General features: G+C 36.8%; 1 protein-coding gene across 1 annotated transcript in view; it reads left to right on the top strand.

The window, feature by feature from the left end:
* Positions 1-20,836, top strand: part of LOC306863781 (leucine-rich repeat transmembrane neuronal protein 4-like) — a gene marked incomplete at both ends in the record, with an annotated part of 56,619 nt that overhangs the window by 18,618 nt on the left and 17,165 nt on the right. The window contains one exon of the mRNA XM_079407335.1: positions 8,547-10,192. Within this exon, the coding sequence (XP_079263461.1) occupies positions 8,547-10,192 (1,646 nt within the window). The remainder of the gene's footprint in view (positions 1-8,546; positions 10,193-20,836) is intronic.

Here is a 20,836-nt window from a genome sequence, read left to right as displayed (position 1 = left end):
GTTGTCTGAATCTAAGTCAGCGTAGTTTTACTTATACACAATTTGTTTACTTAATGAAATATAGTCTTTTTAAGAACTTCCTTGTACTGTATGACTGTATGCAAATTATATAAATGAAATTGTATTATGGCTTGTAATGCTTTTACAGTGAGGGTAGCAACTCTTACATGGTTCTTAATGTTTTAAACATTCTAATTCTCTAATTCAGTATTGGATTCCAGAGTCCCAAACATAGCTAAACCTAGCTAACATGATTTCACATTTATTCCTGCTGAGTGAAGAATAGAGATGGGCCATGGCGGGGTCGGGATGATGGATTGCACTTAGAAATTGCCAGTTGTCATGAAAATACACGTCTACATGAATCAGATCCATTCTTGAGGCCATTATGTTGATCACTAGCTCTACATACATACTTCAAAAGCCTACAGGGAAGGCTTATATTAAAACTACAGTGCTTTATCACTTTACCATACTCAAAATTACTCTTTAATATGTCAGCCCATGCATTCTGAGAAGATCCAAGTATTTAAATTCAACTGTAGACTAAAGATCTCTTTTCTAACAAAAAAGTAAAGTGACTCGCATTTGTACTTTGCTTTCATTTACACAGACCTTTTTCCTTTCAAAGCTGGTATTTCTAGCTTGATTTGGTTTTCAAAGAAGGCACAGATATTTTAATTTCACTTGGTTATATCATCATACTCATTTACCCTTTTAATGCAATACCTGAAGTAAATATAACTGCGAAAGGATGTTGAAGTTGCTGCAAGCCTTGCGAATATTAAAGGGACAGTTCACCTAATAATGAAAATCCTGTTATTGTTTGCTCACCCTCATGAAGTTCCAAACTTGTATGAATTACTTCCTTCAGTGGAACACACACACACAAAAACGATGCCTCATTAAAACATTTTGTCCATACAATCAGTCAATTGGGTCTTGTTATTTTGATCCCCATTGAATTTCACTCTATGGACAAAAATAGTGACAACAAGAAGAAAAGAAGTCATGCAAGTTTGGAATGATGACAGAATTTTCACTTTGGTTGAACCATCCCTCACAACAAAGTATACAGCTGCACAGTGAAGTTTCTCTTCTTAATATTGAATGAAGAAAGATGACTGGTCTCTGCATGCTTATCTTTACAGTTATGAGCATGTTTAATTTATTTGTGAGTAGTTGCCACTAAGCTTTTAGCATTTTTAATCCTGAGCACCATCGTGAAGCCTGTTACTTACTGTGTACAATTCAAATGTACAGTATATCTGTCTTACTGCAGCACACTTTATTCATAGCAGTGGATTAAGCTGATTTTACAACCACAATTGTGCCATAAATATTGCTTTTAGTATAAATCACACTTTTGTTCGGCGCTCCACATCCTGACACAGTTACAGCACTCTTCAATCTCACAATTAATGTGTGTTGAATAATGTGCCTTAAGTATGCAGGATGTCCATTGTTTCAATATTGCAGCTTTGGTTTGACCGGGTGAATTATGTGCTTGAGCTGTAGTCTCGTATGGATAGAATCCAGCATCCCAGCTCTGGAATTAGTCGAGAGTTACCTTCTCTTGTTAAAAACTGGATGTATCCCATCCTGCTGAATGATCTCTTATTTAACCACCCTAAAATGTCATTATACTAAAACTTTGCATGATCTTGAAACACATTAAGCAAGTGCTTAACATTGTTATAGAAGAGCAACTGTGTGCTACATCCAAATAAAATTGGAGTCTTTCTCAAGATGTTGTTTTGGAATCCGTTCAGAAATACTTTGGGTGCAGAACACATGCATTTTTGTCTTTAAAGCATATCCTACTGTATTTCACCTGCCATTACAAGAATGTACAATTTTATTGGATTTTCTTTATTTTATTACAATTGACATTATACTGTCACTCACCCCTAAAACTACTTGTAGGATCAAAAAAGTCAGACCTCATATATAAAACATTAATTCATTCAGTTTCACAGCCTGTCTTGTCCCGGTACTCAAGAATGAGTGTGATGAAATGATTCAGTAGTCTCATTACTGGACTTTGACTGTTTAGTATTTGTATGTTTGTATATTTTCTATAATTAGAACCAAATCATGCTCAAGAGGGGGATCCTATGAGAGGCAAACAACTTGAGAAGGTATCAAAAACATTATGCAGCAGCTGTGAGTCATATTTCATCATACTATTGTATAATACGAGGGGAACCTTTGTAAAGAAAATTACCATTATTTTAAATTCCAAGAACAGACATTTTCATTTCCTGTGGCTACTTTGGTCTCAAGTCATTAATATTGTATTTGCACTAAATTTTCTGCTCAAAGATTAATGTAGAGAGATATAAGTGCAGTTCTTCCATTAAACATTTACCCAGTCTATCATACAGCTGACGTGCCGTTAGTGTTGATTTGACAACTGTTGATTTGAGTTTGATGCAAGCAGCAGGAAGTCGGTTCTTTTTTTTTTTTGTTTTTTTTTTTGTTTTGTTTTTTGTATTAGTCTACTGAAACTGGTATAAATAGGAAAACTTATGCATCAAAGCCATTTGATTCCATTCAGTTACAAAGTACATGTTTCATCCAGGTTTTGCCATTATCTTGGCACTTTGGGTAATAGCCTTAGCTTCACCGTAGCATTTATATGAAATATCAGGCTTGTCACAGTGCCAAGGAATACGACAGCTGACTCTGCTGTATGTGCCAGCATCTTCCTAGCCATTTGAATAGGGGCCTGCCACAGTTGTACAATGTTTTAAATGAGTGGCTTTTAAATGAACTAACCTTGGATGAGCTATGGCACATGGACCTTCAAAGTATTTTAGTTCGCTGAGTAAAAAAGTGTCGTCTGGGTCGATTTTTATCTGCAGTATTACTCACAGGTGACAGACTCGCCATCACAGTCTGCCATAAAGATTCGTTCGACACTGAATGACATTTGCAGTCAAACACTACTATGCCGCTGCATTTGTAAGTGGCTTGTTCGTTGTTCTCTTGATTTGAGTTGTTTCATAGACAGTCTGAGGTTTGGTTTATGAGGGGTATTGTAAATATTTATATATAAAGAAAAAATATATATTTAATGGTTTAAATCTTGCCCAACTAATTACTGAGCCTACTAGAGTTACTGCTCGATCTCAGTCTCTTCTTGATTGGATACCTTTTCACATCCTAACAAATTTTTAAGGGCAGGTGTTATGTCTGACTGCTTTAGTGATCACTCTATTATATTTTGAAAATGTATTTACCTAAATCCCCTTCTAAATTAATTAAAATCAGACAATATAAAAAAAAAAAAAACGTAATCTAAATTAATTTATTAATGATTTGATTTCGATTAATTGGGATAAATTTTATTTAATTCCTAATGTACAGGATGCTTGGGATTTTCTTTATACAGAGTTCGTTAATGTTGTGGACAAGCATGCTCCCTGGAAAACTATTAGGGTTAGGGTTAATCATCTCCCTTGGATTAATTCTGAATTTATTAGTCTTTTTAGGCTAAGGGATGAAGCATGGTCAGTATTTCGTCAGACAAGAAGCAATACTAATTGGGAAGTATATAGGCACTTGAGAAATTTGAGCAAGGCAAAAGTATGAAATGCGAAATCTACTTATTATAAAGAATATTATTTAGAGAAGTATTTAGAGAACTTATTAAGAGAAGTGTTTTTGGAATAAAATGAAAAACATATTCAGTGCTTCAGATAAACATTTAATTAATCAAATTAGAGTTTGATTAATTGGTCAGAATAAATTGGCCTTGGTCAGAATAAATAAATTATTTCAATTTGATTTGCAATTAATTATTTATCAGTATTTTCTTTTGATTAAATCAGTGAGACTCTTCTCATTTCCTTTTTATTTTAACAATAGTTGATCAATGTCTTATTTTTATTTTTTTTAATCCTCTGTAGTGCACAGTTTACCCAGAGTAATATTTTGGTTAGCCTTTGACTAACGGGAAACCTTTTTATGAATAAATAATTACTATAAATGCGAGATTAGTCCATATATCTCCTGTTAATTGGGTAAATATTCTCACTGAATCAGACTTCTGAGTCTGCAGTTATTGTTTTTGTTATTATTCATTAAAAGAATGGCCCATAACAGTCATCTGTCATGAATCAAACTACAATGCTGCTTGCAAGAATATCTCAGTAAAAAGACAACGTCCTTCCTTTATTTTGCAGTACAATGTCTTTTTTTATCTTATTGCATTTAATTCAGCCTGGCAACTCGCATTTCACAGCTTATGTAATTTATGATTTATTTTGCTTTGGCACTTGAGAATAAGGAGAAATATGTTCTTTGCAGCCAGATGGTCTAGTTAGGGCATGTACGTGCTGAAGATAACAGGGCCATTCTTTCGAGCCAAACCCTGACCCCTTGGGTTAATAATGCCCATTACTGTAGGAAGCACACAAACAGGTAATTCTTACACTTTTTCATTTGTACTTGCAGAATTTTTGAAGCTGGGTATTTTAAGACTACGTGAGTATTGTTCTGGCTGCAGTATGTGGACAGCTCAGTGTGTTTTTAGGGAATCATTGTGAAGGTTAAACTGCTCTTGTTCATTGTACATCTAATGGTTCCTGTAGCTCTTAAGGCTTACATGGACACCTAAGGAAACATGAACCAAACATAGTGTCACTTCACAAATGTCCTTGTAGAGAGGGATATAAAGTGTGTAATGGATTACCAGTGAAGCATAAGAATTGATAAAGAGAAATGGTCCTGGGCCATTTTATTTCTCCTCAAAAAGCCTCAGAGGACAGTTAATAGCTGGTGTGATGGCTTTCGTTGGCATCCATATGTTTACTTGGAAATCTATACTGAGTCACTACACGCTAACCACAATGATATGCAATTATGAGATTGATTGCTCAGACTCTGAATTGTTTTTTTTTTCACTGCTGTGGAGAAAAAGAGACCTTAAAAAGACAGCACTGTTTGAAGATATAATGACAGTGATCTCTAGGTTTTTTTTCTCCAGCCTTCTTCTGAATTTTTTTTAACTGCATCAGTAGGATTATAGTTTGGTAAAACTGATGACTCTGTAATTTGCTCTGTATGCTTGGATGGTCTCCGTCCTTTTTTTTTTTTTTTTTTTTTTTTAAACAGTAGACAATGAGTTCATGGTAGTGCAGATCTTCAACTGAATGCTTATACATTAAAACTTTGATCAATTTTTTTCTTCTTTGTTCTGCATATTGCTGTATTCTTTTTCCTGGCAAAGAAAACTCCTGTTGCACTTAAAACGTATTAGATGCAAAAGATTGTAATGAAATTGTCCATTTTGCATCATCTTTTCTGGCATGGATAACACAATATGAAACACATTTCAGATAGCAGAGGTAATAGCTTCAGAGTAATTATGTTTGATGTAATGATTCAGCTCTAAATTGACTAATCAGTTTCCATAGAACAGTATAAAATATGGTATTAAAGATATTGCTGGACATTAGTCACATCTTAAAGTTGATTAGTGCATAGGTGAGGATTACTTAAAAAAAAAAAAAAAAGCTTTAAAAATGGTTCCAACTAAATTAATCTGAATGAGTCTCTTGAGACTCCTTATGTAATTCTAGTGTAATTCAAAAGAGAGTGCCAAAGGCTAAATAACAGATTTATAGTGATTATAGAGCTGTGAGCTTTAGAACTTCTAAATCCTGGGTGTTATGTTACTGAATAATATATGTGCAGATGTCATGACAGCTGGATGTGTACAACATCTGCCATTGGTCGTTTTGAGGTCTTCCTAGAATATGAGATCATTATGAGATCTAGCCTATATGATCCCATATTCATATAGAATATAAATATGAGATCTCATATTCTGAGACCGATGTCAGATGCAAGCCATTCTGATGTATAAGAGCTGTGTGTGATAATCTTGACGGGGAGTGGGAAGGTTTATTCGTGATCATGAATTAATTTATTATCTCTCAGTTTGAAGAGACCAATTCCGAGACCAATCCCAATTATGCAGTCAACCAATCCTGAAATAAACAGCAAACAAAGAGTCTGAAAGAAAAATGTGCTTTTGTATTTATAAAGATTTATAATACTGATTGAACTGCACAATTGCTAAATTTACAGAATCTGAGTAACAGTAATTTATATATATATACTTCTTGCTGTTTAATACTGATTGAGCTGCACAATTGCAAAATTGACAGAATCTGAGTAACATAACTGTTTAACATTTAACTAAATACCTAATTCAAAAGAACTAGGGGCAATTTTTCATGTTTTAATATTATTCTCTCTTTTATTTTATTTAATATTTTTTTATTTTGTGAGTAGCCATCATGTATAATCAGTTTTTCATAAATCTGCAATAGGTCCAAAACTGTCCTACCAATGACCATTTTTATTAACTATTATTATTATTATTATTATTATTATTATTATTATTATTATTAATGGGATAGTTCACCCAAAAATGAAAATTCTGGCATTAATTTCTTACCCTTATGCTGTTTCAAACCTGCAAGACCTTCGTCCATCTTCATCACAAATTAACCTGTTAGCCTGCACCAGAGCGACCTCGCACTGAACGCTCTTTGTTTGCATGTGTCATTGTTTTCTAATAGAATAAATGAAACGGGACAAAGTTAATCTTGTCAAACTCTATATCATTCTGAGGGTCTAAGCCTCAAGCATCGACGACAGATCGCTGTTTTTCGATGGAAAGCTTATAAGGAATGAGTGGCACAAATTTGCTACATTTGTGTAAGCAGTACACATCCAAACACGCAGAGTAAAAAAGCCGTACGTACCTTTATCATTGTAATAACGAGCCACAAACGCGTCCACTGCTGAAATCCCAGTTTAGTTAGAGAGGTAAGGGTCCACAGAAAAACATCCCAGCGAGCACTTTTAGTCCAGCGAAACAATAACGTTGTAATAAGGATGAATATTCCTTTGTTTACGTTTCATTTCTTCAGAGAGTTATTGTTCGCGTCCGTTATGGAATAAATTACGCTCAAAAACAGCGTCTTGGTGGTAAAAAAACAAAACGATTTTGTAGAATACGGTCTTACAAACATAATGAGACCGTCTACGGAAAAAAAAGTCTCAGAAAAGCGGAATATAGATTATTTGAATTTGGCGCTCCCTCCTGCCGGCAGTGACGCTTCTGTGACGCACGCTGTCATCTGAGCGGGGCATAACTTAGCGATCTGCTTTATCCATAAAAAACTGTTTTTTTTTTCTTCTACATTTTTTATATGTGTGTGTGTGTATTGTGTGGGGAATGTGGCCGTGTCTGCATGATTATAATCTGTATGGACGCACATCAGCGTGTTTATTAGCGACTCTATGACGGCTATCATTGTGATTCATTGATCAGCTATTATTGATTATATGGCCCATCTGTTTGATTATAATCTGAATGGAAGCACATCAGCGTGTGTTTACTGACTCTATGACCATGTCTGGCAATATCACTTCACGTCTGGCAGTGATATTTATCATTGTAATAACGAATAACGAAGAATACTTCAGTATACATACTATATACAAAGCATTTTTTTCTATTTTTTTTCCTTTTTTATTACTCAAATAATTATTTTTGTATTTTTTAGTGCTCAAATAAATCTGTCTATTATTTTATAATTGAAAAACTATGCAGGAACATGTATAATGACTAAAATAGCTTGTATAATTCTGCAATCCATTTGGTGGTTATTTTTCCTCAAACAGGGGGGTGGGGGGACTATAAATAGTTTCAGAAAAAATATTGCAGGAATCTCATTTTTCATGGTATCTTCTTCAAATTTGAAATATGAACTGATGAGACACATGGCTTTCGATCCATTACTTTTCTGGATTGCTCCAGGACTTATTTCATGTATTTGTATATGAAATAAAAAAACATTCAGTGTGGAAAAATATTTTTCAAGGCACGTCAGTGTCTATAACTTTTTATCTTTTTGAGCATTATCAACTCTGGATGATAGATAGTAAAGCCCAGAGTCTCTTCTTTCCAAAGATACCTAATTTGTTTGTGTAAGCACACTTTGTCACAAACTGTTACCATTTTAATTCAGGTAGGTTATTTTCACCTGCGAGGCCCTAAATGGGGTTGAAGGTTAAAGTGTTAAGATATTTTGATGAAATCTGAGAGCTTTCTGACCCTGCAGAGACAACAATGCAACTGACACGTTCAAGGCCCAGAAAGGTAGTAAGTGCATCGCTGAAATAGTCCATGTAACATCAGTGGACCAACTGTAATGTTATGAAGCTACGAGAATAATTTTTGTGAGCGAAGAAAACTAAAATAACAACTTTATTCAAAAATTACCACGATGCATGCATGTGCATTCCTCCACTTGCAAGAAAGGCACAGCGTGGTAGTTGCATTGTTGTCTATGCAGAGTCAGAAAGCTCTTGGATTTCATCAAAAATATCTTAATTTGTGATGAAGATGAATGAAGGTCTTACGGGTTTGAAACAACTAATGACAGCTGAAAATTTTGCCAAGTAAAATTGGTCTTCTTGTTAAACATGATAAGCTGACGTTGTGCTCTCTCCCTCTGCAGGTTCTGTTATTTGTGACAAGAGACTAGCGGGCCTCCTCCTCCTCCAAGCCTCCTCCCTCCTGCTGTTCAGTTCTGGGGAAAGGATGTGCCCTTATAGCTGTCGTTGCGAGGGAAAGATTGTCCATTGTGAGTCGGCTGGCTTCCAAGATGTCCCAGAAAATATTTCAGTTAGTTGTCAGGGTCTATCCCTGCGCTACAATGACCTGCACACAATGCTCCCTTACCAGTTTGCCCATCTTAACCAACTACTGTGGCTGTACCTGGACCACAATCAAATCATGTTTGTGGATAGTCGTGCTTTTCAAGGGGTGCGGCGATTGAAGGAGTTGATCTTGAGCTCCAATAGAATTTCACAGCTTCATAATGTCACTTTTCACGGAGTACCTAACCTACGCAGTCTCGACCTCTCCTACAACAAGTTGCAGGAGCTGCAGCCAGGCCAGTTTTTTGGTCTTCGAAAACTGCAGAATCTGCACTTACGGTCCAACGGGCTGACGACAATCCCTGTCCGGGCATTTCTAGAGTGCAGAAGCTTGGAGTTTCTAGACTTGGGCTATAATCGGCTTCGGGTTCTTACTCGTACGGCATTCCTGGGTTTGTCTCGACTTATGGAGCTCCATCTGGAGCATAATCAGTTTTCACGAATCAACTTTTTTCTTTTTCCTCGCCTTGCTAACCTTCGTGCCCTGTATCTACAATGGAACCGTATTCGAGCTGTCAACCAAGGCCTTCCGTGGAGCTGGTACACCTTGCAAAAGCTTGATATTTCTGGCAATGAGATACAGGTACTAGATCCTGTAGTATTTCAATGTCTCGCCAATCTTCAGGTCCTCAACTTAGAGTCTAACAAACTGGCCAATGTGTCTCAGGAAGTTGTGGCTGCCTGGATCTCCCTAACAACAATTAGTCTTGCAGGCAACATGTGGGATTGTGGACCAGGCATTTGTCCTCTTGTTGTCTGGCTCAAGAATTTCAGAGGCACCAAGGACACTAGTATAATCTGCAGCAGTCCTAAGCACCTTCAAGGGGAGAAGGTCATGGAGGCTTCAAAGAACTACATTGACTGTGATGATTATGAAATTACTGCTCAATCACCTTTGTATCTGCAGACCTTTGATCCAAATTTTGACCTTACCCCTGAACCGACTGAACCGACAATGGCTCCTACAACACCGCCTCCACCCTTGCCTTCACCTGCCTCTGAGGAGCCATTTCCACCTCCCCATCCTCGGCCACCTCAACGCCCCACCTTCCCCAGCCGTGCAAATCCAGATCCCAGAGACTCCCATCAATGGATACCCTCACCATCCAACAGCTTATTAGTCACACCAGCTCCTGAACAAGACAACGTGTCATTACACAAAGTGGTGATGGGTGGGGTGGCACTGTTCCTCTCAGTGTCCCTTGTCTTGTCGGTAATTTATGTCTCCTGGAAACGTTACCCCGGTGCCACCAGGCTGTTGCAGCAGAGTTCAGTGGGCCGTAAGTGGAGGAAAAAGAGTCAGGAGCCAGAACAGAACCTGAGCTCCCAGCTCCAGGAGTATTACATGAGCTACAACCCTGCAGCCACACCAGAAGCCTTGGAGGTGTTGGGCAATGGGACAGGTACCTGCACCTGCACCATATCCGGCTCCCGGGAATGTGAGGTATGACATGTGAAAGCAGCCTAAAATCAAATCAGATCAAAACAAATGAACGACTCAGGAAATAGAGGTAATTCTTCATTGTGCATGCTGCAAATATTAATCAGAGCAAGGGTAAGCACCCTTGACTCCTTAGGTTTTTGAAATATCTCATTTAGTCTACTTTCCTTGAATCCACTTTATATTTTGAAGCTGATAACCAGTATATTGGCTTATATTAGCTGATGGTTGACATCTTACTTTAAATATCCAGACATCTACATGTGTATATTGATACCAAACATTATATTAAATAAATCTGCATTTTTTACTTGTCAGACTGATAAACAGTCACATTTATTGAGTGATACCAATATGATCACAGAAAAATTGCGTCCCTAATGTTGTCATACAACGTAAACCCCAAACCAGGAGTCAATGGTTCCTTTACCAAAAAGCACTGCCCTGCCGCACACATCTGCGTCTTGGTTTTGGCCTCATTATTTCACTTGTGAAAGGCTTATTCATTTTGTTTGTCCTAATGATTATGATTAGTATGCTTTGTTTTTGGGACACTGATAGTCACTTGAGATGTAAAAGCGTTTCTGAAAACCTCTGATTTGATTATTATTATTATTTACTTGCAGACAGTCAAAACCCTGCCTGTTGCATTGGGGATGGGTTTGCATCATTTAGCTTCTGAGAGTACAGCAGAAAGAACTTTTAAAAAAGACATCTGTCGATAATTAAAATTGCAATGCGGGCTAATGATATATTGATTGCCACAACCCATTAGAGCATGCAAAATGGCTCCTACTTTACTCTCTAATGTCATGTGTTTAAAAGCATCAATCTCTCTATCTGTGTAAATCCATAATTGTTTTTTATTCAGCTCTTTTTAAAGATTTTTTAAGGCTGTATTTTAATTTGAGATATATTTTATGTGCAAAGTAATGACTATTATCTTTTAATCATACTTGGATGACATAGGTGATGAAAGTCAGGGCAATAGTAAAGATTGTCACCTTCATAGTGTGAAGTGAAGATGCTGTTTTTAACAGTCATGCAAAATCCCATGACGCAGATCTGCTTCAGTTCAGCCAGAAATAGTCTGTAAAAATCTGTAAAATCACGATTTCCATCTTCCTGTCTTTGATGTTGTAAAGAATGTCTCACTGCAAAGAGATCAATCTTATCAATGGACATGCACGGGGCATGTTTGAACAAAAAGGTTTATTTGCACTTAAAAGAGAATTTGTGTATGGCAAGGTAACCAAAATACTCAACTGGAAGTAATCTACTTATTCAAATTAGCTAATGGAAGTAACCAAACATCAGTGAATAAGAAAAGCGGTCACACTTTATATTAGGTGGCCTTAACTACTATGTACTTACATCAAAAAATAAGTACAATGTACTTACTATGTTCATATTGTATTGTAAAACACGTTTGCTGCTACTGAGATGGGATACGGGTAAGGTTAGGGATAGGTTTGGTGGTACGGGTAGGTTTAAGGGTGGGTTAAGGTGTAAGTGATGGGTCAACAGTGTAATTATAAATGTAATTACAGAAATTAATTACAGATGTAACTACATATAGGTATTTTTTAAAATATAAGTACAATGAAAAACATGTATGTACACAATAAGTACATTGTATCAAATTATTAATTTAAATGTAAGTACATAGTAGTTAAGGCCACCTAATATAAAGTGGGACCAGAAAAGCTATTAAACTCTGTAAATGTTTAGTTTGAGCAATGAAAAAATTACTGAGTTGAATTAATGAGACAATGAACATTCATAATAGAACAAACAATACGAAGTGCTAAAACAATACCACACAATACACATTTCCTTTTAACTGATGCTTCAGAATTTCTGTACAAGTTTTCACTGTTATTTTAGAGATTCTGTGTAAAACACCACCTCCATAACAAGGTGGGTGGTTACATGTCAGATTTATTTGCACCTTGTCAGTGCATTTGGTGTTACCCCAAGAAGATACGTATTATTTTGAATTGTGAGAAAGCAAGAGAACACTTTATTGATCCCAAAAAGGAAATTCAGTTATTTCAGCAGCTGTACTTCTTTCTAAATATATTCATCTGAGAGAGTTGCACATTAATGGCAGCAGGGAAGAAGGGACTCAGTGTAGCCCATGATATGGATGCTTTTCATGATTTCCGAAAGCCTGGACAGCATTGCCTTCGACCACCACCTGCAGGAGAATGAGGTTTGGTCTTGGACTGAGGTACCTTTCTTAATTAAGTTAGAGCCTTGTGGGATCTCCTGCCTAGGTACTGCAAGCCCTTTTTTTTTACAAGGAGTTTGTTTTTTCTACCCATGTAGGCCTATTTCACCCCAATGTCTTCGCCAGTTTTGGTGAAAGGGGTGAATGGAGTTCTTTTCCTCCCAAAGTCTCCTTACCATTCCTTAGTCTAAGTCTTACCATGTGTTCACACCGCCGCCGGAGCGTCAAAGTGGCCAGAAGTCATTAATTTTCAATGTGAGCTGGCGGCGAGCTCCGGCGAGAGCAGTGCGGCGTGTCTTGGACAGTGAGAGCGTCAAGGAGAGTAGAAGTCAGGTCAACTTTATGGTAATAAGCTATGACGCGGTTGGGCGGTAACCCATCGGAATGTAGAAATCCTTCGCTTGCGAGGATTCCAGAGAACGCAGTCCTGTAAACTTTGGTTCCGACCACATTAGTTTCCAAGCATTTTCACGCTAGAACGCTTGTTTTTCAGCGGGAATGCATTTCATTTGCTCAAAACAACACCGATTTGACCAATTGCATTTAGGCTGCACTTCAACCAGGACAGTTTGGAATGTAGGGTGTGCACAAATTAATGTTAATGTTAATTAAAGACCTGGGCTAATAAAACTCTCTTATAAACTGCATGTTGAAATTAGACTAGCACTTAACCATGAACATAAGAAAACACACCACACAAATGGCTTTTATTGGTTTATTTCGTTAGCAAACATGTAACTAAAATTAAGTTCTTTCCATCAATCAATTTCTTACTTTCACAATTAAAATATTTCATGAGCTTAACTTATACCCTACTTGTGGTCAGTCTGCACAAGATCAACATGCTTGTTTCCTTTTCTGCTCCTTTAAATGCAAGCCCACGAGTTCGATCGTCAGAGCGTCAACTAATCTGTCTAGAGCGTTGTTGGCAGGGCGATCAGAGCAAATTTTGCCGCTCTCTCCAGCGGCGGTGTGAACGCACAGTTAGATGAAGATTTTAAATAGAGGCAATGGATTCCCATGGAGCTATTCACACCGAATATGAACTATCACCCGCTGACAAAATGAAGTTTATTTAATTTTTTTTCTTTGGTGGTGTGTTCATTTTTTTATCCTTGTCCAGCATTGAAATGCATCTGCCATTAGGATGTCCAGAGCTACTGTGGATACACATATCAGAGCATAATTGTGACTGCCGTGTTCTAATAATTAGATAATTGAAGAAAATGACAGTTAAAACATATTCTACAAAAAGCTAACCTGCTGAACATTATATACAACATAACAGCTAAAAGGGGCTCTTTTGCAGAGTAGTTGAAAATAAACATAAGGTCATTAAACATTGCATTAAAGCCATTTTCATCTACATGGTGCGCAACCAGAGCCAGAAGATTTGTCTTCCATTTTTTTCTTTTATAAAACTCTTCATCTACATCTAAATTGCTTTGATCCCAATATACATTTATGCATTTATTATAAAGAGTCTTTTTACAGAAAAAAAGAAAACATGAACCAACCTGAATTAATTTGCCAAAATGCATCATGAAATATAATCGCAGCAGGCTAACCAGTGCATTAGAGCTAGTATTTGCATCATGATACAGAAGACAATTTACAATATTAATACTATGCTTTTACTCAGAAATTGCTTTAAAGGGGTCATATGATGTGATTTCATGTTTTCCTTTGGAGTGTTACAAGCTGTTTGTGCATATATAGGATCTGTAAAGTTGCAAAGATTAAAGTCTCAAACCCAATATTGCTTATTCTTTATAAAAATTAAGACTTGTCCATATCTATATCACGGTGTGGGAAGATTTGCATAACGCCGCCCAAACGTATACGCAATGAAAGAAGGCGTAACTTTTATTCTCGCTGTAGTATTGTTGCTGCAGCCGCCATGTCGTGGAGACGCTGTTTGTTTTCGTTATGAAAGCGAAAGTACTTTGTTTGGCCTTCCAAATGAGAACACAACTAAATATCAATGATTAAGTTGTATTTACAACACTGTTCCAGAACAGTACCATGCAAATATTTGAGTGTGTGCAGTGCATTTTACGGAGAATTATTTCCTGAACCTGGGAGAGTAGCCTACAATGTGAACACTATGAATGGCTGTGAACACTATAAAGTGGGGCAATTCCAACGTCGCAAGGACAGTCTGGTGCTTCTGACTCACAGCCTGTAAGTACATTTCGATATTTAAAGAATTTGCTATTGACTATTCAAACGCGAGTTTTGAGCAGTGTAGAGTAGTGCTTGTTTGGCGTTTCTACGATCACAAATGCAGACATGGTGTTATGTTTACGTGGTGCGGCGCAACGTGTAAAAACACCGTATAAGTCATTATAATCAGTAATTATGTCCTCACTGAATGCAACAAATGCCTCGTTTATAATGGGTTTTATTGTTTTAGTCTTGTCACGGCGGAACACGGCATCACAACATGGTAAGGGGCGTAACATTTCTGTCACACGCTTGAGGTATTCGGCCAATCACAACGCACTGGATAGCTGGCCAATCAGAGCACACCTCGCTTCTCAGAACGATGAGCTTTGTAAAAATCGACGCGTTTCAGAAAGGCGGAGCATAGAGGAGCAACAATAATATACAGTATGTGGAAAATAATGTGCTCATTTCAAATTTGTTGCCTGCTACAGGTCTCAAAATAGTTGGGAAGGGGGCATATTTACCATGGTGTAGCATCTCTTGTTTTCAAAACAGTTTGAAGACGTCTGGGCATCGAGGTTATGAGTTTCTGGAGTTTTGGTATTGGAATTTGGTCCCATTTTTGCCTGATATAGGTTTCCAGCTGCTGAAGAGTTTGTGGTCGTCTTTGACGTATTTGTTTGTTTAATGATGCGCCAAATGTTCTCGATAGGTGAAAGATCTGGACTGCAGGCAGGGCAATTCAGCACCCGGACTCTTCTACTACGAAGCCATGCAGTTGTAATAGCTACAGTATGTGGTTTTGCATTGTCCTGCTGAAATACACAAGGCCTTCCCTGAAATAGACGTCGTCTGGAGGGGAGCATGTGTTGCTCTAAAACCCTTATATACCTTTCAGCATTCATAGTGCCTTACAAAACATGCACCATACCATATGCACCCCCATACCGTCAGAGATGCTGGCTTTTGAACTGAACGCTGATAACACGCTGGAAGGTCTTCCTCCTCTTTAGCCCAGGGGACACGGCATCCGTGATTTCCAGATAGAATGTCAAATTTGGACTCGTCTGACCATAGAACACTTTTCCAGAACAGTCCATTTTAAATGAGCCACGACGGCGCTTCTGGACCATGTTCACATATGGCTTCCTTTTAGCATGATAGACCTTTAGTTCACATCTACAGATGGCACGGCGGATTGTTTTTACCGACAGTGGTTTCTGGAAGTATTCCTGAGCCTATTTAGTAATGTCAATGACAGAATCATGCCGATGAGTGATGCAGTGTCGTCTGAGAGCCCGAAGACCACGGGCATCCAACTTTGGCCTTCTCCCTTACGCACAGAGATTTCTCCAGTTTCTCTGAATTCCACAATCTTTTTATGTACTCTTACACAGATTGTAGAGCCTCTGCCCATCTTTACTTCTGAGAGACTCTGCCTCTCTAAGACATCCCTTTTATAGCTAATCATGTTACAGACCTGATGCCAATTAACTTAATTAGTTGCTAGATGTTCTCCCAGCTGAATCTTCTCAAAATTTCTTACTTTTTCAGCCCTTTGTTGCCCCCATGCCAATTTTTTTGAGACCTGTAGCAGGTATCAAATTTTAAATGAGCTCATTTAGTGGATAAAAGTGTAAACTTTCTCCGTTTAAACATTTGTTATGCTCTCTATGTTCTATTGTGAATAAAATATTGGCTCATGTGATTTGAAAGTCTTTTAGTTTTCTTTTTATTCAAATTTTAAAAATGTCCCATAATTTCCGGAATTTGGGTTGTATCTTCCTGTTGGGATCTAATGCGGCTTTTGGTCATATAATGTTGTTGAAATATGTTATTTACCTTTTATAAACAGATATTTGTTACACCTACTTAGTATTATTATTATTATTACATTTCACGTGCAGAAGTGTTTCTAACTTCTGGGTTGGCCTACAAGAAAAAAAAAATGTAATCCCTGCGTATATAATCCATTCACAATTTAAATTAAATTTTTGGGAGTGAGTCCAACAATCATTCTGTGAGTTCACATAGTTATGTATTTATTTATTTTTACCTAGAGTTTGCAGCCCTAAGAAATACGAACACTATATTTTAAGTCTGCATTTTTTTAGACAATATTTACACACCATTATCTTTATTACTTGGATTACTCTTAATTAATTAATTTTTTTTACCAATGTTTTTGCTGCTTATTTACATTTTTTTTGTTTTGTTTTGATTTGATGGAATTTGAGTTAATTTTTTAAACGTGTCTGATTACAGAGCAGCTAAGAGGTGTGTTTGGGTTGCACCATTTGTTTTAATGGGTTTTGTTCAGAGGTGGGTAGAGTACCCAAAAACTGTACTCAAGTAATAGTAAAAGTACTTCTAGAAATATTTACTGAAGTAAAAGTAATAGTCTGAATAGTTACTTGAGTAAGAGTAAAAAAGTACCGGATAAAAAAACTACTCAAGTAGTTAGTTACTTTGGATCATATAGGTACTGAATATAGTCTATTTTTATTTAGATATATAGATTACATTTATGTAATGTGTATGTGTATACACACACAGACACACACACACACACTGCCGTTCAAAAAAAAAAAATATATATATTTTTTTTTTATGTAATTTATTTCAGTGATGCAAATCAGAATTTTCATCAGCCTTTACCCCAGTCTTCAGTCACATAATCCTTCAGAAATCATGTTGATTTATTATCAGTGCTGCTCTTTTTAGCTTTCTATTCATCAATGAATACTGAACAAAATGTCACAGGTTCCAAAAAATATTAAGCAGCAAAACTGTTTCCAACACTGGTAATAAATCGATATATTATAATGATTTCTGAAGGATCATGTGACTCCGAAAACTGGAGTAACAGCTGATGAAAATTCTGATTTGCATCACTGAATTAAATTATATTTTAAAGTAAATTAATTATGTATTATCCTATAACCTCTGACACTGAAACCTCTGAAAACGCCTCACATGACTGCTCTGAACATAACGAAACAAATGCATATTGACGAATCTTCTGTTCTGCAAAATGTAACGTTAAACAAATGTAGCCTATATTTTTGCAAGCGTAAATATTGTAAAAATATGAATATTAATTGTCTAGAACAGGCCGTGCCGCTGCACAGAGCTAACGCGGGTTCCGCGGGTGTTCATTTCATACTCTGTGACAGCTTATTTAATGTATAAATTATACATTGTATTTAATGTAAGGTACATGTACAACAAACTGGTAATGTCATAGTGGTATCGTGGCCTATAGGCCTACCTGTGGAACAGTAGACAGCACACGCGGTGTTCATCTAATAAAAGATCTTCATATAGCTCTAGCAAACAAGCCTTTGCAGATTTGCTTTCAACTGACTGTAGATACAAAGCCACGTCTTCAGCATTCTTGATGTTCTTAAAATCTCTGTTACCTGAGTGAGAACCGCTTCAGAGACTCAGCGCGTGCGGCAGGGAACTGAACGAATCATTCAAACTGATTCGCGAACCGATTCACTGGTTTGCCAACTGGTTTGATAAAGCCTTTAAACAGAATCGACTCAAAAGAATGAATCATTCGCGAATGGGCATCGTTCATTGCCCAGAGAAAAGTAGACGGCGCGTTTGGAATAAACCAAAGCATTTTTAACTTGTATTGCATTAAGATACAGTAACGAGAGGAGAGTCGCCCACAGTAACAAAGTAAAAGTACCGTTTTTTTCTCTAAAAATATACCTGAGTAAGAGTAAAAGTACCCATTTTAAAATATACTCTAAAAGTATTAGTTACCCAAAAAATGTACTCAAGTAAATGTAACGAAGTAAATGTAACTCGTTACTACCCACCTCTGGTTTTGTTCAGCTCTTGGTGTGAATAGAACATTTGGCAGCAATACAAGGGCCCTTACGTTTAATCTTTAATTCTTAGTCCAGGTATCATTTTAATCATCATCTAGAGTTGAATGTCTTCATTCTAACAACATTTTATTCTGAGTCAATAATAAGCATACTGTAACCTCAACAAGAGCAGTACAACTCTTAAAGAATGAGCCTGTTTAATAGATCTTTTTATTCCTATATGATCAAAGCTCTTTTGAATCTTTTCAAAAGAACTGAGAAAAAAATATGTATCAAGATTAAAGTAGTGTGTGACAGAAAACATACTTTAAATATAACAGCATCATTTACTAGACCGTTCAGGTCCTAGTCTCTGTAGAACTGTTGTTTTTGTTATTGTACCGGTTCCTCGCAATGTTTAATAATACAAGAGCAGGCGTCCATTCTGCTTATGCGAGCATAGTGTTGCAGTGCCGGGTTCAGAGCTTTTCATTTCAGGTCATGCACAGTGGAGGTTGTCCCTGTGGATGCTGGTAAGACGTGCTGATCATGAGCAGTACCGATGTATCACAGTGTGCTGAAGCTTTTGGTCTGTAATAGAATCTGCAGTGGCGAGCAGGAAGGGAAGAAGGAATGAAAGCCCAGGCAGCTCTTTGGACTTGAATGAGCTTATTCATCTCTTCCTTTCCCACAGAATGCATTAGTAAGATTCAGAAATGTTGGCTCTGGATTTTCAATACATGAAAATAAAAATACAGTGTGGCTAGGGAACATGCTTCAGAAATACAGTCAGCTGCACTTTCGGCTCCTAAATGATTAAAAAAATGTATAGGATTTAGGATTTTTGGTGAAACATTTTAAATTAAATGTTACATTTTGAAGCACAAAGACTGAAATAGTTTTTTATTGTAAAACATAGTCCAATAAAAAATTTTTGATATGTGGCCATTTTGAGATTATACTCATGAACAGTGTTTTCAAATATATATATATATATATATATATATATATATATATATATAAATTCAAATGCATTTACCAAACACTTTAACCAAAGTAAGGAATAGAGTAATATACATCATTTTTTAACAGAGCCAACAATACACATAGCAAACAACGCCATGTTTTCATACAACAATGTTTATTTTCTGATACTTAATAATAATACTTAAAGGTGCCATAGAATGGAAAACTGTATTTACCTTGGTATAGTTGAATAACATATTAATAACATAATAGCCTCAAACACTGAAAAATAGGCGAATCAGAACATAACACCGACTGTGACGTTACAGTCGGTATCACTAATATGTACGCCCCCGATATTTGCATATACCTGCCCATGTTCTAGGCCAGCCGGACCTGAGGCGTGCGACCTCTGACATATATAGCAATTGTAAGTCGCCACTCGCTTTGGATAAAAGCGTCAGATAAATGTAAATGTAAGATGTAGTAATAAGTACAGATCCTTACAAAAAGATGGCCCTGGTGTGATAAATAGACATTTCTGCTAAACAGAAATTTCTGAACATCTTTAACCCTTGAAAACACGTTATAGCAAAATGGCAGCTCTTATTTTAAAGCAATTAAATAATACTTCAGTATTATTATCATAGTTCACTCTGGACTGCATTCCAGGAAGAGTTCTAGGAAAAAGTTGTATAACAAGGTCACTGTGACAACTCTGCTAACACTTCTGCAACTAATGTTATTTGAATTGCAATTTGTTTAGTAATTGAAAATGGATGACTGAAGATATTTCTTCATATATTTTATTCAAAATTGGCCTTATTGGTCATTATCTTTTCTACATTCAGATAGATGGGCCTGTTCAGAAAATCTTTTGTTGTCATAAAAATAAAAAGATTTTTGGCATAGCCTTATGAAGCTTTAAAGGTCCCATGGCATGAAAATGTCACTTTATGAGGTTTTTTAACATTAATATGAGTTCCCCTAGCCTGCCTATGGTCCCCCAGTGGCTAGAAATGGCGATAGGTGTAAACCGAGCCCTGGGTATCCTGCTTCGCCTTTGAGAAAATGAAAGCTCAGATGGCCCAATCTGGAATCTTCCCTTTATGTCGTCATACGGGGAAAGGTTACCTCTTTCTCTGCTTTGCCTGCCCATGAGAAAATGAGCTACGACCTGCGAGGAGAGCGAGAGACATCATGGCTAGCAAACGAGCGAAGCATTGTTTTTTGGCACTTCAGATCTGTTCTAGTCTATGAACTGTCACATACTGTAATACAACTGAATGCCCAATAAAGCTGTTCACATTTACATATTTTCTGTTGTCATACATAAAACAAGTATAATTAGTAAACACGACCCATTAATAATACATGTTAAGCCTGAATCACTCACACTTTACTCCTTAAATCCTGATTTATAATCGCAACATCGTTTGATAAAATCAATATACA

The sequence above is a fragment of the Barbus barbus genome (assembly GCF_936440315.1).
Source record: "Barbus barbus genome assembly, chromosome: 45".
Taxonomy (NCBI): Eukaryota; Metazoa; Chordata; class Actinopteri; order Cypriniformes; family Cyprinidae; genus Barbus; species Barbus barbus.
The sequence above is the reverse complement of the archived record's forward strand: the minus strand, read 5'-3'. Positions and strand labels throughout refer to the sequence as shown.